Source organism: Desmodus rotundus, chromosome 3 (assembly GCF_022682495.2).
Source record: "Desmodus rotundus isolate HL8 chromosome 3, HLdesRot8A.1, whole genome shotgun sequence".
Lineage (NCBI taxonomy): Eukaryota > Metazoa > Chordata > Mammalia > Chiroptera > Phyllostomidae > Desmodus > Desmodus rotundus.
The window spans coordinates 34,712,005-34,739,014 of record NC_071389.1 but is presented as its reverse complement, the minus strand read 5'-3'; the positions used below and the strand labels follow the sequence as shown (position 1 = coordinate 34,739,014).

Sequence of the window (27,010 nt, the reverse complement as noted above, 5' to 3'; positions counted from 1 at the left end):
TATTCACTGTCCTTCACCTTTTCAGCACTCAGCTGAGGCTTTTGTAGAAGGAGGATATTGGTCCTTCTTTCACAGGAGCCCTCTGGGAATTCAGACAATAAGAAAAAACTTTGTAAACTCTAAGAGCTAAACAATCACAGGATTTAAATATTTGGAGGGATACCAGATGAGTGAAATTTAGATTTATTCTTTGTGTCTCCAGAGAACAAAATTAAATCAATGGATAGAAATGACTACATGCAGATTTCAGCTCAGCAGAGGGAAGAAATGTTCTAACAATCAGAACTATCCACCAGTGGGATGGCTGCATTTCAAAGGTGGGCATCCAACATTGGAAACACTCAATACAAGTATGTCATGGAAGAAATTCCTATTTTGAGTGAGAGGGTAGATTAAATAACCGCTAAGGTTTCCTTTTAACTTTAGAATTCAACAACCTGATGATAGTCAATACAAGCGAAGGAGCTGGGAGAGGGCATATGTGGCAGAGAGAATAGCGTGAACAGAAACATGGATCAGAAATAAGAGTGGGCAACCATGAGGAAATTCCAAAAAGAAATGAATGGTCTGTTTAAATGGATTGTGCAATGGAGGATAGAGAAGATAACTAACATTGGTTACATATAACCTCTGTGCCAGGCACATGTCTTCCATTTAAGCTTGGTGTGTGATTTCCAGCCTTAACCTCTGGTGGAGGGGAGATTGTTGGCCCCAGGAAGCCTTAGATATGGTTGGAGGACTTCCTATCCTGGAGGCCGTGAAGTGGGCTAGGTCCTGTCCTGCGGGGTGGAAGGGGATCAAGAATACACAGTCTGGCTGGGCTGTAGGTTGTGTTGAAAAATTCACAGATGGAATTTGAATCTTTAGTCTGCCTTCTTATATAGTTCATGACTCTAGCAATCTACTTAATCTCTGTGACTTTCAGTTAATTTACATATAAAATGGGACTGAAATTTTCCTTCTCCAGGCTGATGCAACAATTAACAGAAATCATGTAAAGGGCATGCTGGGAAGAGCACAGGCTTTGGAATCAGAGAGACCCAGACTTGAATCTCAGTAGGCCATGAACTGGTTGCAAGATCTTAGGCAAAATGTTAACCTTTCCTTATCTGTAAAATAGAAATGACAGTATTTCAAGGCTATTTTGAAAATTAAGTAAAATAAGAAAAGTGCCTGGCATATAACAATACTTAACTAGCAGTTTTATTTTGTTAGTACAAATAATAAATGAGATCCCATATGTTAAGCACTTATCAAAGAGCCTAACGCATAATCGGTGATCAGCTGATGTTGCCTCCCTTCCCCCCTGCTCCTGTGTCTGTCTGCCACACTGGAGGCCAGAGCAGTGGCTTGCTTACCCTGGTGTCCACTCTCTGGCTTAATGCTCTGCCCGTATGAAGAACTCAATGAATGTCTGTTTCTCAGAAGTGAATTGATTGCTCTTGATGACATGGTTGGTCTCTTTCCTCAAGTAGCCAGTGAGTCATGCCACTTTCTTCTCCTTCCTGTCTCCTCTCTTGTTCTATTTCTGACTCTTATCAGTGGGAGGGGAATCAATGTTCATCAAAGTGATTTTTAAAAATAAAAGATAGAGGAGGGACTATTCTCTGGGCTACTTTCTTTCCACTGAGTACAGAATTTTGACACCTGGATTGTTGGTGTTTCTAATCTTGTTTATCTTTAGGTGAAATAACAATGACAACAATATCAACAGTAATAGCAGCAGCTACTATGAGCTTTATTGAGAATCTACTGTGTGCTTGGCACTCTGCCAGGTGCTACTTATACGTTATTGCTAATCCTCACATAACAACTTCAAGGTTGGTCTTATTATCACCACTTTACCAATTAGGGAATTAAGGCTTGGAAAAATTAAATAATAATGGAAGTGGTAAACTCCCATGCTTCATTTCCTATTATCTAGGTACTTAAAAAACATATTATTTCATTACAAACGCCCTGCAAAGTAGGCATTATTATTCCCAGTCCAGATGCAAGGAAGCTAAGCCTCAGAGAGATGAAAAAAACCAAGCTGTCTAAAATCATACAGGTGGTGAATGGCAGAGTGGGAGTTAGGCCACGGCCTGCTCAACTCTTACATATGTTCATTTCCTTTCTATCTGGCCATTTGCTACTCTTTGAGGGAAGCTTCATGTTGAGACTCTGGCTGGCAGCAGCCATGGGCAGGTTTAATGAGATGGAAGTGACATATGACATGAGACTCATCTGCTCCAGCTGGGCAGAGCCTGGGAAGCTGCTCCTGGGGCTGACTCTGGAAATACAAAAATAATAACTGATGCCCATCAGGCACTTACTATGTACTAGGAACAATTCCAGGCATTTTTGGATATAACTTTCTTAATCTTGACAATAACTTTATGAAGTAAGGTATTGCTATTATTTCCATTTTTAGAGAAAAAGAAACTAAGGCCCCAAAAGGTAAATTGCCCGGGGAGGGGATTCACACAAGAGCATGAACACAGGAGATGGTGGTCACTGGGAGCTGTTTTAGAGGCTGCCTCCCGTAATTATGTAGTTAGTAAGTGGTGGAGCAGGGATTCACACCCAGCAATCTTAGCTCCAAAAACCATGCTCTTAACCTCAAAACTATATGGCCTTTTTGTTTAACAACTAGTTCTTCAGTCCCTATTGTGTTCCCAGCTCTGTGCCAGGCACTAGGAGTACAGAGATGAAACCCATTCCACGTCCAAGCTCATTTAATCATTCTGTACCAGGATGTCCAATTAATCGGACATCAACTGGTGACAGGACTCTCCTGTCAAAACCTGGGGCACAGGGCCAGGCTCCTGGCAGAGATGGGGGACTAGAAACTATCACAGAAAAACAGAATGATGCAGGCAGAGTGAGAAGCGCTGAGACCTAAAGGCAGTGCATTTGTTCAGAAATCCTACCTGGGCCTCTAGATCGCCAGCCTGGGTGGAAGTGTGGCTTACTTCTAAACCCTAGAAGACAAGATTTAGGGTCTGACCCTGCAGATCTGCAGGAGAAGTCTCATCTGTGGTGTTGGCTCTGAGGAGGTCAGGAAGCAGAGGCAAGGGCATGGGAGGGGTGGATCAAATACGGCTGCCCTGTATCATAGGTTCACATACACAGAGCTTTTGTGTAGATATGGCAGACAGTGAATATTTCTCTCAGTAGTGCCTAAGATTCCCAGCGTTAGATGTTCACTCACTCACTTATCCATCTCTTCATTCATTCATTAATTCATTCATCTACTCACTTATTCACTAGCTAAATTCTATTTGCCAGACCTCTTAGAGAGAGGTATTGTATGTAGTCAAAAGTAGTACTCTGAGAAGCTTTTTGAGGTGAAGGGTAAGATACCCAAAGACCATATTAAATGGACAGGAGATGGTGATTCACAGGCTCTCCAAGGATAGTGGGTGTGTTATATGCAGATTTTGTTTGGCTGGGTAATGTTGTGCAAATCTGGGTCAGAGCTGAATGACTGAGGACATGCTGAAGCTGAGCCCTGCCAGAAACATAACCATTATCTTTGGTTTCTCATCTCATCTGTCACCATGTCTATAATTCACCTCTTAAATACCTCTTGCATCTGAGTTTATTCCATCCCTGTGGCTACCACTCTCATTCAAATCCCGATCAGGTCTCACATGAACCACTGCAAAGCTCTTCTAACCAACATTTCTGCTTCCCATGTCTTCTCCTTCCAGCCCATTCTCCACATCACAGTGATCTTTCTAAAATTTAGATTTATTCATGTTAATCCCATGCCATAGCATTCAAAGCTCTTTCTAGCTTCACCCATTTCCCATCATTCTCTGAGCTCTTCTAAAGTGCTCACTGACAAAACTTTCTTCTGATAAAATACCTTTCCTTCACTTCTCTGCTTGGAAAATTCTTTAGAAAAGTCCCTGTTGTCCTTCTTCTACTGCCAAATAAGCACATCTTTAGGCAATGCTTCTGGGCTCCATACAGATTCGCTTGTGGGAGTCATTACGCTGTCTCCTCTTGGGCATATCATGGATTGCACTTTCTCGGGTGTGGGCATGTGACAGAGCCAGTGAAATGAGAAAAGTGGAAGTTTTAAGACCAACACATGAGTCATGTACTTTCTTTTTTTTAATATGTTATTTATTTATTTTTTAGAGAGAGGGGAAGGAAAGGAGAAAGAGATGGAGAAAAACATCAATGTGTGGTTGCCCCTCGTGTGCCCCCAACTAGGGACCTGGCCCGCAACCCAGGCATGTGCCTTGACTGGGAATCTAACCGGCAACCAACCCCTTGGTTTGCAGGCCCACGCTCAATCCACTGAGCTACACCAGCCAGGGCAACTCATGTACTTTCTTTTCCTCTGGTAGCTGCTTTGTCAGTCTTTATCCTAGAATAAGGAGGGCAAAAATCAGAGCACCCAGCCAATCCTTAACCCTTAGTGGATATGTAACAACAATGAAAAATAACACCTTGCTGTTTAAGCTGTTGAAATTTGTGCTTGCTCGTTACTGAATAACTCAGTCTATCCTAACTGATACACTGTCTCTGCATTGACACCTTATAAAGCTACCTACCTTACCTGACTTGTGTGGCACATTTTCTGTACACACTTTATCTGGTACTGATAGCATACTGGTACCTATTGCTAATTATCAGTTTGATATGGTATGTTTTAGCCACCTCCACACTTTTACTGAGGCTTCCCGAGGGCAGGGATGGTACTTGTTCCATTTTGTATCACCCAAAGTATGGTTCTTGGCCAAGGCAGTATACTTCAATAGGTGTAGGAGTTAGACAGACTTGTTTTGAATCACAATTTTGATATTTAGTGGGCAATCTCATTGAACCTCAGTTTTTCTCATCAGTAAAAGGGAGTAATAATATATACCCTTCAGGGTTTTCCTAAAGTCTGTGGATAATAGGTGCAGCATAGGTACTAGTAATGTCATGCTGTAGTTATTATTGTTCCCATTATCATTATAGATACTCTCCAGTAAGAGCCTGTGAATAAATTTTTTATTGATTGAGGTGTACTGGTATGTGCATTGGACTTGGAATCAGAAATCCTGGATTTAAGGCATAGCTTTTGTCACTAGCTTTGAGACCTTAGGAGAGTCACTTACCCTCTCTGTTTTTTTGTATTCTCAGCTACAATATGCAAATACTAATAACACCAACCTCACAGGGATTTGATAAAATTTAAAAGAACTAATATATGTGTTATTGTTTATTGGAAATGTCTTATACATGGTCAGGCATCACACATTCTAAAACTGTGATGAAACAGGAGACTGGCTGGCCCCTCACGAGAGGACTGTGTGAGCCTTTGGGAAGCATCCCATTGTTCTCCAGAGACACTTCGCTGTTGGGCCTGTTTTGGCTAGTTTGCTTGTGTGTTTGTCTTTCCAATGCAACTGTGAGCTGCTTGGAATAAACAGTTGTCTTAGGAATTATTTTTTGGTAAAAATGTTTATTTCTCCTTATGTAAGAGTTATACATGCTTACTGTAATGAAAATAAAAATACACGGAGAAAATGAAAGTCCTGGTAATTCTCCTCTCTCATACAGAAAAAAACTATTAACTTTTGATGTGTTTTGTTCCAGATTTCTTCTCTGCAAATACATTTAAAAAATTGATATCATATCAGAAATACAACCATTGTCCCATGTCATTAAATATTCCTACAAAGATAAACGTATAAAAATTTTTACATTTTAACCATGCTCCTATTGTTGAATCTATAAGTTGATGATACTTTTTGACTGTCTGAAATAAGTGATAACAAACATTTTTGTGATTAGGTATTTGTCCGATTTGCTAATTTTGTAGGAAAACATTTTAGGAGGAAAAATTCTAGGTCAAAGGGTACAGATATTTTTGATGCTCCTGAGACTTCCAAATTGATCCCCAGAAAGACTGAACCAAGATCCACTCCCATGAGCTAGTGAGAGGTTGCACATCTCTCTATAACCTAATCTATAGTAGGAATTATAATTAAAAATATAGTTAAAACCTTTTTATATAATAAATATCCATTTACATTTCTTCTTTGAGTTGTTCAGTCCTCTTGCCCATTTTTCTGTTGGGATTTTAATTATATCCTTATTCATTCCTATGAGGTTTTAAAAACCATTTGTTCTAGTCACCAAGTAAAATACAGGACACATAATAGGTGCTTCTATTAGTTAATTGTTCTGGGGACTTTCTAGGAACAAAAGCAAACTTTCTAGGAGGCTGACTCTTTCCTCTTTCCACCCAGGACACAGCTGGGCAGGAGCGGTACCGGACCATCACCACGGCCTATTACCGTGGGGCCATGGGCTTCATTCTGATGTATGACATCACCAATGAGGAGTCCTTCAATGCTGTCCAAGATTGGTATGAGATTCATTCATTCATTCATTCATTCATCGAACTATTCAAGAAAACCTAAAGTGTGCTGTGGGCTAGAGAAATCTGGGTGAATTAGATTGGTTCCTGTCCTCAAGGAATTCATGGATGAGAGAAGACAGAGAAGCATACAGACAATGAAAATATCATGTGACAGGTGCAGTGATAAAGAGAGTCACCGGGGCTGTGGGACCCCAGTGGAGGGCTCTGATGCAGCTTGGAGAGTCAGGGAAGGTGTCCTGGAGTTGCTGACATATACGCTGCACGTTGTAAGATGAACAGGAGTTAGCCAGGGGGTGGTGAATGGATAAGAATGTTACAGGAAAAAATAGAGATGTGCAAAGGCAAGAAGGTAGATAGGGGATAGAAAGAGCAGAGGTCATGAAGGACTTTGTGTGCTGGAGTAAGAAGTTTGGATTTTATCCCACAGGTGATAACATTTGAACAGGGAACCGACAGGTTCAGGTTAATGTTTTAGAAAGATCATTCTGGCCATATAGTGAGTGAATCTACATACTGCTTCCCTACAAAGTTTATCCCTGAGCTGGTTAGGGTCCAGGAGTACATCCAAATCAAGTAAAGATTCAATTCACAGTGGAAGTCAGCACAGCTCCCCAGTGGCACAACCTCTGAGCAACCCATCTTTCTTCCTGGGGCATAAATTACAGGGAGAGAGGAGCGTGAGCAAAAGGACAGATAAGAGGGAGGGGCCAGGACCCTGTGCCCCCATCAGTGGAAAGGATGAGGATAGGGGAAGGTGGCGCATCTGTGCTGTGGTTCTTTGGAATCAGAGAGGCTGAGCAGGCCGGATACAACAGCAGGGCTGGGCAGTGCTAAGCTTTTTTCCTGCTCCTTTTGCCAACAGCTGCCCTTTGAGGACTTCCCATTTCCCAAGGAACAGTGGACTCGACTATGTGAAGCACTGTTTGTATCTTGGGGCCTTGAGCTGAGAGTGACCTTGCAGGCTGCCTGCTGCACCCCCATGTTCTACATAGCAGTGCAGGGTGCTATCTGCATGTGTCATTCATTCATGGTTCTCCTTCTCAGCCTCTTCACCACCCTCTTCTTCCTCCTTTCTCCCCCTGCCCTTTAACAACTCCTCTCTACCTTCCTTCTTTCTCCTTCCCTTCTCTTTTCTCTTTACTCCTCTTTTTTTCTCCTCCTTTTTTTCCCTTTCTTATTCCCTTTCTTCTCTTCAGTCATGATTTTCCCCCTCCTCCCAACTCCCTCCATGGAGTGATGAGCTCTGTAAGGGTCTCCACACTACTCCTTTCTTGTTGGCCTTGACCTCCTTCCCTTTCTCCATCAGTCCATGTTCATTCCACCTCAGGAACACAGTGACTTTAACACCTGGTGACAATTCCTCCAAGAATAACCTGAGTTGCTAATCTGGGATCTGAGAGTGGATGGGGTGGGAGGATGGGGGAAAATGACAGGAAGAGTTGCATGAGTTGGCTGCAGTTACTGCCTCGAGGCGAAAGACTATGTATCTCTCCCAAGCCTTGGCCTTTGAGATTTGCCTCTGAGAAACTTGGTCCCAGACTAGCCTCTATCTGCCATTGAAGCCCCAGTGCCCAGCATGGAACCTAGTTGTTTGTTGGCTCACAACAAAAGGTAGTTGACTGAATTCCATCCTTTGATGGAATGGCTTCTCACCATTAAAGAAAGTGGTGGTGGGATTAGCTTCAGGAGCAGAGCCAGTAACAGGTCCAGGTTGTAGTTAAGATTGAATTAGACTAAAGGCAGTGCCAGGATAAGATCGTAATTTTAGTTCTACTTCACTTAAGTAGAAGTGGATTATTCATTCATCAGATATTCACTGTCAACTTCTCTGCTCTGTTCTCTTTGCTGGGGGCTGGCACCTCACAGCTGAATAAGCCTGTCCCTGCCCTCAGAGGAAGGACAGATAAATTCAGCCAAATGTAACAATAGCCACAGTAAACGTGTAGGGGGGGACAAAAGGGGAAGTAACCATTTCTACCTGATAGGTTGGTTGGGGACAGAGTCAGGCCCATCCCACACAAAGATGTCTCCACAATATAAGGGTCCTACGTTACTCCCTCTTTTAAAATTTTGTTTCTAACTATAGAAGTAAGATATACTTTCAAAATTTGAAAAGTATAGGACACTATTTTTTAAATTTTATTTTATTAATTAATTTATTTATTTTTAGAGAGAGAGGAAGGGAGGGAGAAAAAGAGGGAGAGAAACACCTATGTGTGAGAGCTACAGCAATTGGTTGCCTCTTGCACACCTCCAACTGGGGACCCAGCCTGCAACCCAGGCCTGTGTCCTGACTGGGAATTGAACCAGAAACCCTTTGGTTCTCAGGCTGGCACTCAATGCACTGAGCCACACCAGCTGGGGCAGGAAACTATTCTGTTAAAGTTTCATAATCATTGTATGTGAAAGAAAGCACTGCTGACATGTTGGTTTCTACAAGTAATCATGATCTAAGGGGTATGATTCACATAGGAGGAGGGAGAGGCTAGCTGGCCTGGGGAAGCCTCCCTGCAGGGATCTGTGGGATAAGCCTTGGGCCTTGGAGGACAAGTTAGTGTGGGAAAAGGATTCCCTGTGCAGCAAAGGCACAAGCCACAGAAGAGCATTGGGGAATGGGTGAGAAGGTTTGTGAAGTGGGAGGAAGGGCGATGAGGCTGGAGAGACAGGAGGTGAAGGGTCTTTAACATCTAACTGAGGGAACTAGACTTTATTGCATGGGTAATGGGGGAGAGAAATCTTTTAAGAAAAATATGGTCAGAATGACGTTTTAGAAGGAGCTCTCTGCCCGGTGAGAAGAGGGATAGGCAGATGCATTAGAAGAGGGTTCCAAAGAGGAAGATGAGGTTTGCAACCAGGGCTCAGGGGTCGGCATTTGTGACAGCCAGTAGGGGCAGGTATCTGTCTCTGTCCTCAGCTGAATTAATTGACAGTAACTTGGATGTTGGTATTCCCACGGAAGAGAATTGGTTTCTTCAAGCTCCACAGAGTCCTCTTCAGTCTTGGGGGTGTCATTAGCATGGTCCTGTCTCTGTCACTCTTTAGGGCCACTCAGATCAAGACCTACTCCTGGGACAATGCACAGGTTATCCTGGTGGGAAACAAGTGTGACATGGAGGAAGAAAGGGTTGTTCCCACTGAGAAGGGTCGGCTCCTCGCAGAGCAGCTTGGTATGTACACAACACATGTGTGTTCATGTGTGTGCATGGGATCATGACATTGGGGGTGTGTGATTGTGAAGTATGTACATATGTACTCTGTAAGTATTGTTTTATATTTGTGTGATATACATATAGCTTTGTGCCAGGTAATTCACTATTTGTTATATGTATATATGTGTATATATATGTATATATTGTATTTGTTATATGTATATGTATGTATATTTGTTACATTGAATATATCAGTAAAACAAAATTATGAACTTTTTTAATGAGCTCCTTCTACAAAAGATATGAAATGTTTTATAAAAATCATCATAATACATTTTTTTAAAAACCTACATAAGTGAGAAAACTGGAGCAAGGGAAGAGCAAAGGTATGAGGAAAATAAGAGGAACCAGGGGTGAGATAAGTATGTATATTGTAAATTCTTGGCCATGTTCAAGAGTTGGGCCAAAATATTGGCTTTGAGCTTCCTAGCAACTGTTGCAAAGAGGAAACATAATCAGTTACACGGTTCAGAGATGGTTCTTAAGTAAAAAGCAAACCCATTGTTCCAGAGACACATTTGCCAATGTGTCTGTAGAGAAGACTGTATTTGTGGTGTATGACAATGTCCTTAATATCAAACAACTGTATAGTAATTATAACACTGAACATCACAGGCTGCATTTTACACTTTCTCTCAATATAAACTGATCCTTCCTCCCCAAAACACATTTCACAACAAAAGTTATTGTATGAAGGGACGAAACAGTGAGGCTGAGGCTGAAGTATGCAGCTCAGTGATGCTCCCATTTTTCCCAAGGTTGAAGCCTCTTGACTCTCATGCTCCATTGACACCCAGGTGCCTTAGGTGTGTCTCTGGCCCTGCAGAAGGACTCCTGCCTACACTTGCTTAAAACTGCAGCTTTTTCTTTTTCAAATTTCATTTATTTTTTTTAGAGAGAGGGGAAGGGAGGGGAGAAAGAGAGGGAGAGAAACATCAATGTGTGGTTGCCTCTTGAGCGCCCCCTACCGAGGACCTGGCCCGCAACCCAGGCACGTGCCCTAGACTGGGAATTGAACCAGCGACTCTCTGGTTCACAGGCCAGCACTAATCCACTGAGACACACTAGCCAGGGCCAGCTTTTTCTTTTCTTTTCTTTCTGTATTGGGGTTCAGTGTAAGATTGGCTTAGGGAAATCTTCCTCTAGAAGAATGCACGTACTGCTTAGCTTTTAGCCAGTTTCTGTAAGTAGTTCTCACAACCTTGGTCTTGTAAGTTTTCAGAAGTATGGAGCTTAAAGTTATACTCTCTGACAATTTCTGAAGTACAGATATTTAGGCTGGTATGTGGGTAAACTATAATATACAAGTGTGTTGTATATATTTATACTACATGTATTATGAGTACATGTGTGTTGGGGGAGGTATCCTGTACTTTTCTCCCCTCCCCTATCCCACAGGGTGTTCTGGAATAGAAATTAGCAAATTAATTTGAATAATAAATTAGGTGAATAATAAATGGGAGGTTGGGTCATTTTGGGTCATGCTGTTCTTATACCATCACAGAGGTTCTTGGGCTCCAGAAAGTGCCTCCACCCATCTGTGGTTCACAGAACAGTAAGCATGTGGTGAAGCCCACACCTGGGTGATCTAAGGCTATCTCTTTATGTCTTCAACCTGCTGTCCCCAGGGGAGCACCCAGCACTCTCCCTGGACCAGCTATGCCCCATTTGTTTGGAATGCTCTCTTCCATGTTCCACCTCCTACCTTCATTCGTCCAATGAACCCCCCATCAGCTTTCAGAACAGCTCAAGCTTCACACCTCCTGTGTGTGAAGCCTTTCCTGGCTTCCCAGAGCTCTTTTCTTTGTGTCCGTGCCCATGTGCCCCAGGCAGGCAGCAGTCACAGTGCCCATTGCACTGAGGTGCACTTGTTTTCTCGTCCATCTCCCGAACGCTCAATGAGGACAGGAAATGAGTCTTGTTTATCTTTGAACCCACAGTGCCTATCATGTGGCCTGGCACCAAGTAGATACTGCAAAAATATATTTTGATTAAATTTTTATTATGTTAAGTATTTGGCTACCTCATTTTACTTCAATCCAATTAAGACTTCCCGAGTACCTACTCTATGCCAGGTACTGTGCACTGAAATAGGATACATTTCCTGCTTGTGGAGGACAGAAACAGTGATACCCCAAGTGATCACTGTTGTGATGGAGGGATATGCTGGGGGTTGTGGGAGCACCGTTGGGGTCAGAGAACATGATGCCCAAGCTGAGTCTTAAAGACAAGTAGGAGCAGCCGACTGAGGAAGAAAAGCAAGACATTCTAAGCAGGGGGAATAACACTGGCAAAGGCAAGGAATAGCGCTTGGTGTTCAGGGAACCATAAATCATGGGATTGTGTGAGCCTACAGCAGTGTTTCCCAAAGAGAGAGACCCATGACACTGGAAGTGTGCAAGATGATTTTATGTGATGTTTTGATGTGTATTAGAAAAAATATGATCAGCATGTCAAACGCTTAAGAGTTAAACAAGACTAAGTTTTAGAAAGATGAGTTAGTTTTGTATTAGGGAAAAATATAGCTAGCATGCCAAGTCCTTATGACTAAGCTTTTTAAAAACCCAGTTGGTTAAATATTGATCAGGTGTTTACCATGTGCCAGGCACTGTTCTAAGTGTTTTATGGTATTACTCATTTAATTCAATCCTCCTAGAACCCTCTGAGAAAAATACTTTTCTTAGCTCCAAGTTACTATTTTTTTAATAGATGAGAAAACTGAGGCACAGAGAAGTTGAGTAATTTGCTTAAGGTCACACAGTTAGGAATAGGTAGAGTCAAAGTTTGAACCCAAGCAGTAGTCTGGCTTCAGAGCCCAACCACTTGGGCACATATGGTAATAATGGGTGGTGTATTTTGAGTCAGGCATTATATAAAATACTTTGCAGTAATTGTCTCACTTAATGCTCACTATAACCCTTCAAGGTAGGCACTATAGGGCATGTCCAATACTCTGAAAAATGAAATTTAGAGGTTAAGTAACTTGCTCAAGATTACACAGTTAAGAAGAAGTGGAGTCAGTATAGATCATAAATTTACGTAGAAACATAGATGGAAGTGAGATTAATTCTTAGTTAAGGGTTTAGGGAGGCACTTGAAGAGGGCCTTATTAATGAATTGGTCAGATTTGGGCGGTAACCTAGCTCTGTCCTACTCCAGTTCCTGAGCTTTCCTCTATCGCTTACCAGAACTTGCTTACTTACAATGTCTCTCTCTTACTAGACCTCGAGAGCAGATGAAGTTATGTCTAATTTGTTCCCTTATTCCAAGCACCCAGAACAGGGTAGATATTCATTCTTCATACATTTATTCACTTATTCATTTAAAAATATGTTTTGAGCATGTACTCTGAGCCAGGCAGGTTCTCCTTGGCACTTGGGATATAATAGAAACCAAACAGCTCTGGTCCTTACTGTCATGGAATTAATGAGGAAAGAGATTTCAAACAAATAATTATATAAAAATGTATAATTCAAAATGTATAAATGGGTTACTTGCATAGCATGTGAGTTATATCTCAATAAAGGTGTTAAAATTTGTCATAAGTTCTGCATGAGTTAGGGCTCTTGTTATGACAAGTGATAAAATCCCAAATCAAACTAGCTTTAACTTAAAAGAAAACAAAATTTATTATCTCATGTAGCTGGGAAGTCCATTAGACCCAGGACTCAACTGCACTCTCTAATTCTCAGCTTTGCTTCCCCCTTCAGCCTCCTCCTGTAGCCAGACTCTGCATGGGGAGTAGGATGGATGATGGCAGCTCTAGATTTCTATCTTCCCAACTCCTGCAAAAACAGCCTCTCTCTCCCAGCCACCACATATTAATCTCAGAGAAGAATATAATTGGTCAACTGTGAGTCACATGCCTATCCCAATGGCTGGGGGAGGCAAGTATTATAACCTATAGTCCCACAACAACTGTGTAAACTAGGGATTCCCTAAAGGAAGTCATGGTAGACAGATAAAAGTAACGTAAGTTACCAGTGCTATGAAGAAAGTGAAAAAGAGAGACCTAATTTTAGACTGGAGAGTCAAGATCTTCTGAGAAAGTAACACTTAAGCTGAGAATTAAGGATGAGAAAAAGTTAGCCAAGAGAAGGATGGTACGCAGGGCAAGGAGGTGTGGGGGTGGAGGGGTGTGTTCTACAGTAAGAGTAGGCCTCACGTGGGGTACAGCTTGAAACCCTCATGAGAGTAAAAGAAGGCCACGTCACAGGGAATAAGCAGTCACAGGGAGAACTGTGTGAGATGAGAGTGAAGGAAGTGGCAGAGCCCAGATCACAGGGTCTCGTGGACCATGTTGAGAATTTTGCAAGGAAGTGGTCAGATCTGGGAACAGTGAGGGAAGATGCTCAGCCCCCTCATCACCACCCTAGTCCTATCCCTCTGCTATGTCAGCTATTAAGTAAGTTTCAGTGGTGCGCTTGTCAGTGCCGCAATGCTATTCTCTGCTTTACGGGATCCCTCTTCAGGGTTTTCTGTGTCTTTAGCTTTTCTCAGCTCACGCAGTCAAGACTATGCGTATGGCCATCAACTAGTATTTATTAAAGCTGTGAGCAAGTAGAAATAGGTTTTGATAAAGTTCCTGGGACATGAGTGAGGCTATAAAGATGCTGAGAAAAGTGGATCTTTGGAAGGGTAGATGAGTTTCAGGGACTCCTATTCCAGGAAGCATGGCATTTTTAGGCTCTGCCTCCATGTGCCCTTCAGAAAGGGGCTTTTTGTCCTTTCCTGGGATTTGACTAGGAATGGGTCTGGCTAGAGCCCAGGGATGCTAGTAACTACTGAAAGGTGAATGTGCTTCTACCCACAAGGGAAGAAGAGACCCATGTAAAATGTGGCTTTGAAACACACACATACACTCACTCCAGCAAAGTGTAGTGGGAAAAACCTCAGACTAGAAGTGAGGAGATTGAAGATTTTACCATGCTGCCGCCACTAGTTTAGTGTGCGACACTGAGCATCCAGTTTCCTGTTCGTGGGTCTCGGTTTGCCCCTCTGGTAAACAGGGGATGTGGATTAGTTGACTGGGAAGGCCTGTTCAGCTCCATTCCTCTTTGATCCCATGATTTCAATTTACACAGTTCCCCACTTGTCACCCAGACCCCCCAGGCCCTTGTACACTGCCTTGCTTATGTGAGGCGCTTGCTGAATGTTTGGGCGTGGGGATGAATTATTGAAACCTGGCATCTCTGAGCCCGGTTACAGCTAAATAAAGACCTAGTTGGCACTGATAAAAACTAACTTTGATGCAGTTCCCAGTGAGCTTTAGCAGCAATTCTCTTGGGACCCCTCACTCTCACCCACCTGGAAGGCGGCATTATCATCAGCTCCATTAGACTGATGAAGAAGCTGAGTCCAGAATGCTCATGTTTTCTTGTACACAGAGAGCTATGCCACACTTCTGTGTCATTGTTTTTTCATGTAAAGATTATGTGACTTTTCTGAGCATACAGGTAGTAGGTGGCAGGCCCTGTACTGCTCAAACTCAGATTTTGGACTTAAAATCCTAAAAGGATTTTAAAAGGTTGGCTCCTGTTTTATCATCCAGTGGTGTTTTCCCAGAAACCTGCTATAGTTTCTCTTCAAATTTCCATCCTCAGTCCCAATGTCAGTGAGATTTCTTTAGATTATGTTGCGGTAATACATAACCCAAGTTAGAAGCTTTTATAATAAAGTTTTTTTTCTTTCACTTACATTACATGCCACTGCAAGGCAGCTGCAACTCCGTGCCAACTTCCTACTCTGGGATCTAATCTGGGATGGCTAAACCACACAAAGGCTCTTCTTAAAGCTTTTGGTGAGACTTGGAATGGCCACATCCACTGGCCAAAAAAAGTCACACAATCAAATCTGATGTTGAAGTGGGGAGATATATTCCTCCCACTAGGAGGCACTGCAAGCCACCTCACAATCTGTCGGGATGTAAAATCCTCTTCAGGGAGGGCAGTGAATAATCCGCCACAATCACTGAACACAGGATGGACCCATGAATGAGTTTCCTGCCTTCAAAATCCTCATTGACCAGGGAAATAGAGAGATCATTTCGATATCCTTTGGATAGATGTCTGTGCTAGTCCTTAGCCTGTTTACTATCATTCTTTACCCCTCACCTGCTCTGACTCGCTCCTGCAAACCACTCTGGGGTGTTGATTTTTGTAGGCTGTGTTTCCCAGGCTCCCGTGACAGTGGCCCTGGACTGGGGCAGCCAAGGAGAGACGCTGGCAGGTGATGGGGAAAAGGGAGAAACCTGGGTATCCCCCAACCTCTAACCCCTTAGCCAGCTTCTCCAGTAGAGGCTGCTCTTCTTCTCTGACTCCTGCTCCCATGGTTCTAGCTTCCTTTGGTCCCAGTAATAGTTTTTGTTTTGGTTTGGTTTTTGCTATTGATAATCTCTGGGGTTCCTCACTATTGTATTTGGCCTCTTAGTTCTTCTATGACCTATATAATCAATTCCCTTGGACTAAATATTAAGAATAGTTACCATTTTCCTGTTGGGATCTGACTGAAACAATTGGGTAAGCTGTCATGGTACTGCAGGGGAGAGCACATTCCATGTTCTGGGTGGTGGAGGTTGGCTGGGAAGAGAAAGGAAAGGCCCTCCCAAATCAGTGACTCCACAAGTGAGTAATAAAGATAATTATAAGTAGGAGCTAAAGAGTAATAGCCCGAGCAAAGGCACCAAATAACAAAGTGTTAATGTTTCTAGAACATGGTGTGACCCAGGAAGATGAGGCTGGATCATGGGTGTTAAGCCAACAAGTCTGGCTATTACATTAATCAGAACTCTCTCAGTCCACTGACACAAATCCAAGTCAAAATAGCTCATATTATAAAACAGGGGCATAGATGAAACAGAATGGAAGAAAACGTTGCTGATATGAGATGGCCAAGAAATTAAGAGGCCAGGGTGTTGGACGGATTGTGCACGTGAAACCCGAAGCTCCTGAGAATAAGAACAACACTGGGCAGAGAGGAAGACAGCGAGTCCCTTGCCAAAATCATCAGCGACCAGGGGGGAGTGAGTTGAAGACTCACACATGATGGAGATGAAGAGGTATCAGAGCGGGTTGGAGAAGAGATTTGAACATATAAGTGCAGGAGCAATGCTCTGGGGCAGTGTCAGGATGGAGAGGTGAGTTTCGGAATAGATCTGAAGTCAAATTCAGAAGCAGGCACTGTGGACACAGTCTGTGGTTCTGTAGGTCTGTGACAGCTGCCTGTGGACTGGATGGGTAAACATGATCATTTTGGGGTGGAGGGAATCATGTAAGATTCAGTTTGGAATCAGGACCTATTAAAGACAGAAAAAAATCCCACTGTTGTGAAGCCAATTAGAAGGAGGAAGGGACTGGGGGCTAGTCTGATTAATTGGTTGTCATTTTCATGATCTCACTAGATTCTTAGCTCCTAAGAATCCTTGCTAATGAACCTGAGGAAAAGGTTGTCATCTGAGCCTACTAATGAAGAACCTTCTAGGAGACTGGAAGTAATTAGGTGGGGGTGAATTTGGAGTTCTGCCAGCAAAAGAGCTGGCTAGGTCCATGAGCTGGTTACTTGAATCAGAGTCCTCATAGCTTGGGTGCCTTTGAGGTGACATGTCCTTGGTATGACATATGAGCTCTTCATGTTTGGCCACCTACTACCTCATCTCTCACCACTTTGAGCTTTCTACTCTACACTCAATCTTAGCCAAAAGGCCAAGAAGTGATGAGCTTCTACTCCAGTGATAACAAACTGCTGTCACTGCTATCACCATAGGGTCCTTCTAGCATATACCAAGGCTGTGTGTGTGTGTGTGTGTGTGTGTGTGTGTAGAGAGAGGGGAAGTGAGGGAAAAAGAGAAGGAGAGAAAAATCAATGTGAGAGAGAAATGTTGATCAGTTGTCTCTTGTACGTGCCCCAACCGTGGGACCAAACCTGCAGCATAGGCATGTGCCCTCACCAGCAACCTTTCACTTTGTAGGACGATGCCCAACCAACTGACCCATACTGGTCAGGGCACCAAGGCTGTGTTTTGCCTCATTATCTGTGTTTGCACTTTTTTCCCCATGTGGTGTGCTGCACATGCATGTCTGTATCAGCTAGGTACAGACAATTATATGTCTGTACCTAGCTGATATTTTCTTAGGCATCAGCTTCTCTAAGAAGCCTTCCCTGGCCCCCAGATTCATTTAGGCACCTCCTTTGTGCCGTGCTGATCCCCTGACTTCCCACCATCCCAGCATTTATCACTAGGATATTGTCACTGTGTCTTTTCCACACTAGACAAGGAGTTCAAGGGTAGGAACTGTCTGGTTCACCTCAGTGTCCTCAGTGCCCAGAACAGGATCTGCCATGCTCATTGAGCTGAGTTCTTATGACACCCACTGTCCACCTCCCTCATTCCCGCCTCCTTCACTCAACATATTCATTCAACCAGTACTCACCAAGCACATACTCTAGCTGGTGCAGAGGCTCAGATGAATAACATGGTCCCTGCATGGGAGCTCCTTGTCGAATGGACTTCTCCATGCAGGGTAACATGTGCTTTGGCAGAGGGAAGCACCGAGGAGAATGAAGAAGCCCTATATAAGCTGAGTCCTGAAGAATGAGAAATTAGGCAGGCGAAGAGTTTTGCTCAGTACTGGCCTTAAAGGTTCCCATTCCCACTAACTTCTGTAAGCTTTCTCCCCCTCTCCTCCGCTGCCACTCTCTCCCTCCACTAAGCATCCCTCTGGTTTGCTCTCCCTGGGTTAGAAATGTTGTAGTGTGTTCTGTCACTGTTCCAACTGAGAGCAAGACAAGGGGGCATAAGGGATAGGGCCCTGGCTCATGCCCCACCTCTAAGCCTCAGTTTCCCCATCTATAAACTCTAAGTGCTAACCCTCGTCTCACCCCAGCCCCTCACAAGGCTGTTCTAAGATTGTGTTTGTGAGCTGTTATGGGCTCTGCACCTGTGAAGATTGACACTCAGGTTAGTGGGTCTTTTCTCCACAATTTCATTAGGTGTCCCTTTGTCCCTGGCACTCAGTATAGACCTGGTACAAAGTCAGTGTTCAATAAAGACCTGGTTTATTGATGGCAGTGACTGATGAAGAAAATGAGAGTTTCCCCAAAGGTCCTAGGACACAATGCAGGGGCAACGAAGTTGGGACCAAAGTCGACTGGAAATATAAGGGAAAGAGAATTGCCTTTTATTATTACACATGCCAATCACTTCACATACATTTGTGCATTTAATTCTCAACACCCCTCTATGAGGTATGTAATATTTACCCCATTCTACAGGTGAGAAAACAGGATGAGAGAGATTAGGCAACTTGCCCACAGTTGCACAGCTGGTAGTTGATAGAGACTATATTTAAATCCAAGCTGTCTAAGTGTTGGACCTGTTCCCACTGCCCACCTGCGCAATGTGGCATCTTCTCCCCTCAGTACCAATTCCTTGGAAGGCATGTGTATCCCTGGCCTTGACCTGTGTCCTCACGTTCATCTAAACTGATGGTTTAAGCCTATTTACTTCTTTATCTGTTTGCCCCTTTCCTAGGCAAGCCACACCCCCACCGCCTCCCCTAACACTGTCACTTGTAATGACCCAGTCAAAGACCAGAAAGTCAATTTGTATGATATTCAGTAAGGAAAAGCTACATGCTGAAGGGTCTCTGAAGCTGACTAGGTTTCTACGGCCTGGGATAATAAGCCATCAGCTGCCTCCTCCTTCATCTCATACCTCAATTAGCCGGCACTTCTGCAGCTGGCCTTTCTCAGGGTAAGAAGTGCGCCACCGGAGCTGTCACCTGGAGGTGGGCTGGCAGGAGTTGTGAGTGCCCTCAAGCTGGGATGGCTGGGGGAAGAGGAGCCTTGTTTGTACCTGGGAGCTTCAGCCTCTTTGTGGACAGTGGGATACCAGGGAGAAGGAGGGAGGAGGAAAGAGACCCCCTGCTTTGTAGGAGAAGATGAAAAAGAGAGAGATGAGAGATGCAGATGAAAGAAGAAGAGCAGAAAGAAACTGTCATTGTAACAGGCAACTTTTGTGTAGTAGTTTATCCATCACCTCACTCAATCCTCCCAACTGCTCTCAGCAGGAGGACAGTGTTACTATCCCTGTTTGACAAACAGGGAGTCTGAGACTCAGAGAGGTTAAGTGATTCAGAGAGATGAAGTGACTTGCCCAAAAGCAGACACTTGGGTAGTCAGATAAAAGCAAGGAGGCCAAAGATACTTGTAAAGGAAGAAAAAAGATATGATTGGGGTGGCGTAGGGGGGAGGTTAAGTGAAAGGGAGAAAGAGGAAAAAATAGGAGGCTGGGCTGTGTATGGACTTGGGAGCCAGCCAAACCCACATCTAAACCCAATTTCCACTAATAAAGCTATGTGACCTTTTGTGAATTACATAATCTCTTGGAACCTTCATTTTCTCATTTATAAATTGGAAAAGATTATATTCACCCAACAGTCCTGCTGTGAGGATTAAGTAAATTAATATTTGTAAAGCTCCTAGCATAGAATCTGGCATATAGTAGGTGCTATATAAGGGAAAAAGAAGAGCTAAAATGAAAAAAAAAAGGGGGGGGGAGAAAGAAGCTTTTGAGAAGTAGTAAATTTAGACTCTGAAGGAAGGGAAAGAAGTAGACAGACAAAAGGGGAAGGAGTAGGCTAGGGCAGGTAAGTGATGGAGAAAGTGGCTTATGCTTCCAAGGGCTGCCGCCAACGTGGCCAAGACTCCTCAGTTGGAAAGCAGCCACTTTGTCTGAATCAGGAGGGCCTTTCTTGTGTCTCCTTGGACAACCGAGTTCTGTTGTCACAGAAAGTGTCATTAAGGATCTCAAGGTACAAAACAGACAAGAATGTCTCATGCTTTAGGTGCAGTTTTCCCTGGGCCTTTTTGGAGGTCTGTGGTGGGGAGGGAGAAATTCTGGGGGAATTCAGGAAGGAGAAACCCCACTGAGTGGAGGTAAGCCATTGTGTCTGTAGGTGGAAAGGGCAAATAGAGCTTTCCTTATTCTGTGTGGATCGTGGGGTGACTCCCAGAGCCTACACTAGTGCTGGCCAGGGTAGGGTGAGTGGGAGGCAGGGGAAAGAAATGGAAAAGCCCTGGTCAAAAAGGCCAAAGCCTAGGCTTCTCATACTGGTACCTCTGCTTATCTTGGCCAAGTCAGCTTATTTCTCTAGGCTACAATGTCTGCATTAGTGAAATGGAGAAGGTCTGCCTGGACCCCCTTCCTGCCCCCAGGTGTGACATGAAGATCAAATGGTATATTGGATGTGATAAATGCCTTGGAAACTGTGCACACATGTGGGAGTATTCATTCTATTAGGAAATACATCTAGTGACTCCCCTCTGTGTCAGGCACAGGGCTATATACTTTTCATTCATTACCTTGTTTAGTCCTCAACTAATTCTATGACATAGGTAAAATCATCCCTATTTATAAGGCATTGATTGATGAAGAGAATAGGTGACTCTCTGGGGGTTACACAGCAGGTCAATGGTAGAGCCAGGATCAGTCCAATTCTAAAACCTGTGCAGGTAATCCTTGTTCTGTACCATCTCCTTGAAGCAGAATTCTCTGCTCATGGATTTAGGTCTCCTTGCTTCACCCCTAAGCACTACCTATATTAATCTAGAGTGTTCTGGCCAGGGGGCATAAAAGGGAAGGGGAAAATCCTTACCTGTATCTCTCTCCTCTCCTCAGGGTTTGACTTCTTTGAAGCCAGTGCCAAGGAGAACATCAGTGTGAGGCAGGCCTTCGAGCGCCTGGTGGATGCCATTTGTGACAAGATGTCTGATTCACTGGACACGGACCCCTCCGTGCTGGGTGCCTCCAAGAACACCCGTCTCTCAGACACCCCGCCACTGCTGCAGCAGAGCTGCTCATGCTAGGCAAGGCGCACCCTCCTGATCTCCCCTCATGGTAGCCCCACACCCACTCTGCTTCCCCTGTTACATTCTGTCCACTCCCAGCCCCAAGCCAGCTGTGTTGCTGCTGTTCTTTGCCTGCAGCAGAGGTGGAGGTATGCCCCAGGGGTTCTCTGCAGATGGCTCCACTTACAGACACTCAGTGCTAGACTAACACCCAGTTTGAAACATGGGTTGAGATTCACTTTACAAAAGAAGACTCCATTTTACAAAGGGGATTCACAACAGGGACTTGGAAGGCGAATCTCTTAGATTTCCTTCATTTACCAAAATTTGATACACATATACTTTTCAGGGCCTGGCCAACTGTAAAGTGAGGCCTATCTGCATGGCTAATCCTATTAAAGAAAAGCTCCCCCTACACAACATGCCTGTTTCATATAAGGCTCCCCTGTGGAGCTTCCTCACACTGCAAGTCAAGCTTCGGCTCTCAAAGCCCTGTGTCTGTCGCCACGGATGCCCACGGGGCCTGGGCAGTTGCTGTGGTGACAGGCCAGGGCTAATCTCCAGAGAGCTCTCTAATGATACCGAAGGAGCAAAGGCTGAGTCAGAAACACACTTAAAAGGAAAAGATTATTCCCTGCAAAATGTCAAAGGTTCCTGCTATATGAAAGAGCAAGGTAGGGAGCTCAAGAAAGACAAAGAAAAAGAGAAACACAGGCAAGATAGAGAAACAGGTCATGAATTTCTGATTTTGCTGCTTTCCAGCTAGTTCTAAACTATGGGAACTCCATGAAATTGGTCACTGGTTCTTAAATTCCCAGAATCTGAAAAATTTAGAGTTGGTAGGGTCCTAAATTTGACCTGGTCTGACTAGTTAACTCCAATCCCTGTCTCTGATAGGTGGCTGTCAGGCCTCACAACCAAAATCTCTTCCTCTAAAGCACACACCCTGGGCAACGGGAGCTCATCTCTCACACCATCTTTGGACAGCTCTCATAATCTGAAGGTTTCCCTTGTTTTAAGCTGAAATCTGCCTCCTCGAAGTTCTTCCCTTTCTCACTCAATTTGTACTAGCTCTGCTGTCAGAGACCTTGCAGAGTCTGCTCCCTCTGCCCCATGACGCCCTTAGAGGACTTGAAAACAGAAATCATGATCCCTGAGATCTGCCCTTTCTCTAAGTCAAATAGCTCTGATCCCTTCTGCCATGGTTCACAGGGTCTTCTCCCCATCCTGCCCTTTCTCCTAGCCCATCTTCCAATCACTCCCAAGTAGTCCCACTGGGAAATGTGGTTCAAAGCAGAATAAATCTAAGGTGGGGGGCAGGCATGACCCTGAAAAAATTGGGAAAGCCAAATTCAGATGTTTCAATCCCAACCTCATACTCTCCTGGGAGTGAAACCTTAGTTTTTACCAAAAAGCAGATGTGAAACGACTTCTAGAGGAAGCCACCCGAATTAATTAAACACCCAAAGAAAAAAAACAAAATACTTTTGTATTTTGTTCTGACACTAGGAAAACTGAATAGATTAACTTGTGATTCTGGCTTGTTTGTGGACACTGAACATATTTGGTTTTTAGCTGAAACAATGACATGGAGTTAAGTGATAATTTCTGAAAATCCTTTCTCCCGGCTCTGGCTTGAATCCACAGTTTCCCCCTGCACTAACTTGCCACCTCAAAAGTCAGTGAAGGAGCAGGAGTCTCTCCCAAGCTTTCCCTCCATTTTAAATGCAGCTCATTGCCCTAGGAAAGCACATTAACTAGCAACAGGTTCAAGGACTACATAAAAGGGCCCTCCGGAGACAGCCCTACGGTGATGGTGCTTTCTCTGATGCAGTGCAGAGGACGGAACTTTGATCTTGGAATCAGGAGACCTGGACTCTCCCTTAAATCAAGTGTGATGCTGTTACTTACTCCTCATCTCTGAGTCTTGTTTATTCACTTATAAAATGAGGGAGGTATTTAGATAATCTTTAACATCCCTTCTGGCACTAATAACTCTGTGATTCTTTTCCACCTTCATGCTTTCAGTTGATCTGCAAAATAAACCTGAGACCTGAGGATTATCACCCCAATGTCATTGCAGCTAACACTGATATCACGCTTACTCTGTACTAGGCGTTGTTCCAAGCACTTTACATGTATAAACTCATTTACCTTCCCACCATTTTTGTGAGGGAGGCACTATAATCAACCTCATTAAAAGATGAGGAAACTAAGGTACAAAGAGATTCTTTAGCTTGCCTAACATCATATAATGAGTAAATGATAGAAAATGGATTCAAACCCACGTAGTAGGCTTCAAGGTTTGTGCTCTTCACCACATTATGTACTACATTTCTTATAGATAAACTATGATCCAAAGAAGTTAAAAGACTTGGCCAAGATCACATAGCAAGTGTCAGAGCCACGTTAGGATTCAATCCCAAGGCCAACGGATTTCAGGTCCACTAGAGAAAAGACTTATATCTCTAATCTGTTAACAAATTGCGCAATGATTCCATCTCTCAGGCAACCAGATCCCATGAGGCTGAGGAAAAAATGCCCAGTGCTTCTCAGGCCCAGGCTCTGGCTTTCCCTGTGCCTGCCTCCGTCAGGCAATTCTTATCTAGCTCTCCAACAGGGCTCGAGCAGCCTCCCCACTCCAGCAATGGGGCATTTTAGGGAAGTGACTCGATCAGTTTCTCTGACCATGGAAGAACATGGTTTCCTCATGGGGTAGTAGTTCTGGGTGTGCTTTTTACACTGCAAAGTCCCATACAAGTCAGGAATAACTACTATTTTTCTAGGTAGTAACATCCATGCACCCTAGTACAAGGATTTCAGACTGAGCTCCTCATGACCCCTGGATATTTTAGTACATGTATCAAATAATCTTTTCTCTCCTACTGAGTAGCCTGGCAAAGGCTGAACATTTTATTTAAAAACTGTCAAATTCTATAAAACTCAGGAGCCGGTTCAAGGGAGCAAGCATCCTTACAACAGAGGGAATCAAGAGTTAAATGTAACAGTGGCAAACGCTTTTACTGGTGTCAGGCAAATAGACCTGCTTATTAGATGGCAATTCTCCAGCCCTGCTCTGTGGCCTCGTTTCTGCTAAGTGGAAGGCGGCAGCTTCCAGCTGATTGCAGCGCAATGTTCATCAATCACAGTAATAGCACAGTTAGCCACCAAGGCTCAAGCTGCATGGTATGTGTTAGTGGCAACCTGTCCCAGTTTTCACCTTGTTTAACAATCCAAATAAAAGAATTAAAAAAAAAACAACAAAAAACTCAAAACCCTCTTGACCTCTAAAGAAGCAAAAGTAGGCCAAAAGTACAATACAGTATTGTAACTATTTATAGAATCTGTTTTAAATGCATGTGTATCTGTAAATACAAAGTGATTCGTGACTTATCGTTGTCTCCTCAGTGTGTAGCATTATTAACTTGTAGAAGCAGCAAGAGGGTAGAGTGTACTGAATGGTCACAGACTTGTCAATTAGATATGAAAGAAAGCTCAGGGAAGATCTTATCCACACTCCTTGTTTTATAAAAAGGAATTCTGAGGCCCAGGGAGAGGGAGGAATTGTCCTAAGGTCACTCTGAGGGTACATTTACAATGGAGCCAGGAGCAGTGCTTAGATCACCTCTGGGGAAAAAATTCACCTTTTCTATATGTATATCTATTATGGGCCTGGCACTATTAAATATGAGTAGATGAAAACAAATGACCCCTGCCTGCAAAGTACCTATAGTCTAGCAGAGGTGTTCCTAAGATATTATTCCAATTTGGCGGGCAAGGAAACAGCGCTGGAAAAAGTTAACATGCCTAAGTCACCCACTAGGATCATTTGAACCCACCCCTGTCTGACTCACGCTCTTTCAACTTTCCTCTTCAATTTGTCTCTCAGATGAAAGAAATAATGGGGCGCTGGTAATGACACACTCTCAAGGACTCTCAGAGTTAATTAAATAACCTCGGTGAGAGATTGGTTTCACAATTGCTTTCTGACTGCAGCCTTGCAACATCCACAGAAGATGAATATCCTCCAGACCTCACTCTCCCATTCACATCCCCTGCCTCTGCCCCAGAGCTCTTTCCCTAGGTATCAAGTTTCCTAGAGCATCTTGAAGAATGTTTGTTTGTTTGCCAACAGTTCAGGATAATTGGGGAGGAATTACAGTTGTCAGTGTCCTGGGATCTCACTGATTTTAGACTCCCCATTCCAAACCTACACCTGATTACCTGCACAGCTGGTAAATCAAACAGCAGCCTGTGACTGAGAGTATGTGCAAGAGACAGGCCCAGGAGTCACAAATACTGCTAGGTGATGTTTTTGAAGGCTTGGATCCCTTATGTGAAGTAGGCAAAACTCAAATTTATTCATTTAACAGATTTGTTTCTACTCTGTGCCAGGATACAACCGGTGGCAAATTAGACATAGTCCTTGCCTTCATGAAATCTAGTATAGCAATTTTCAACCGGCGTGCTGCAAGAATTTCTAAAACATGCAATACCTGACTATTTAGTCAGGGGCACTGACCTCTTCCCTTAGATTGTCAGATAAAAAAATGACAACAGACATCACAACAATTGCCGTCTGGTATGAATGAATCAAAATTATTACCTTTTTGTCAGATTGGCAAAAAGATTTTTTTTTTGCAAAAAGATATTTTTTGTGTGCTGCAGAATTTTAGTAATTAGTTTATGTGATCCGTGAGATGAAAAATGTTGAAAATCGCTGGTCTAGTAGCTGGTTGTTTAGTCTAGACATTGTAAAGTAGCCACCCCAATGTACTTACGTAACACTCCGAAGGAAAGGTGCATCATTCTATGAGAGCACATACTTGGGAAACCTGAGCCACCTTCATGGAGCTGTTTCAGGGGGCCTAGGAAGACTCCACTGCACCCAATACCTCCACTACCCATTGGCCAATTGCTTTATATTCCTCAATTAAGCTTTAATTTATGTAAAACTTTGATGGCTGATTGAGTATACGTCCTCCCAGAAGAGGAAGAGTGAGAGAAGAAACATCTGTACTGTGAAACATGTTTAGACTGCCTGGTTCAGTTAATTGTCTTCGGAGGAACATGGGAAACCATTCCAAAACTTAGTGACTTAAAACAACAAACACTGTTCTTCATGTTTGTGTGGGTCAGCTGGCTGGATCTTGCTGAGGCCAGATGGTCTAGAATGGCCTCATTCCCATGTCTTTGTACCCAGATGAGATGACTAGGATGGTTGAGGCCTCTGTCCACGTGGTCTCATTCTTCAGAAAGCTGCCCAGATTTGTTCATATGGTGGTGGAAGTTTTCCCGGCAGCAGGAGAGGGAAAGCTAAGATGCAGAAGCACTTTCCAAGCTTCTGTTTTGTAACATGTTTGCTAATGTCCCACTGACGAACACAAGTCACATGACCAAGCCCAATTTTAAGGGATGGAGAAATAGATGCCATCTTTTGATGGCAGGAGCTGTAAAATACTGTGGCTACTTTTTCAATCTACCAAAGAAAGCAACCCTATAGTCATCTGAAACTGAGTCTGGTAAATTTCCCTGGATCTTAAAACCTGGCTCTGAAGATATCTCCCAAAGACAAAAGTCAAGA

General features: G+C 43.5%; 1 protein-coding gene across 1 annotated transcript in view; it reads left to right on the top strand.

The window, feature by feature from the left end:
• RAB3B (RAB3B, member RAS oncogene family) overlaps positions 1-24,815 on the top strand; it is a 61,191-nt gene extending 36,376 nt beyond the window's left edge. Inside the window, exons 3-5 of the mRNA XM_024571249.4 lie at positions 6,237-6,355; positions 9,413-9,537; positions 21,257-24,815. Coding sequence (XP_024427017.1) covers positions 6,237-6,355; positions 9,413-9,537; positions 21,257-21,444 — 432 coding nt within the window. The 3' untranslated portion in view covers positions 21,445-24,815. The remainder of the gene's footprint in view (positions 1-6,236; positions 6,356-9,412; positions 9,538-21,256) is intronic.
• Positions 24,816-27,010: the final 2,195 nt, after the last annotated feature.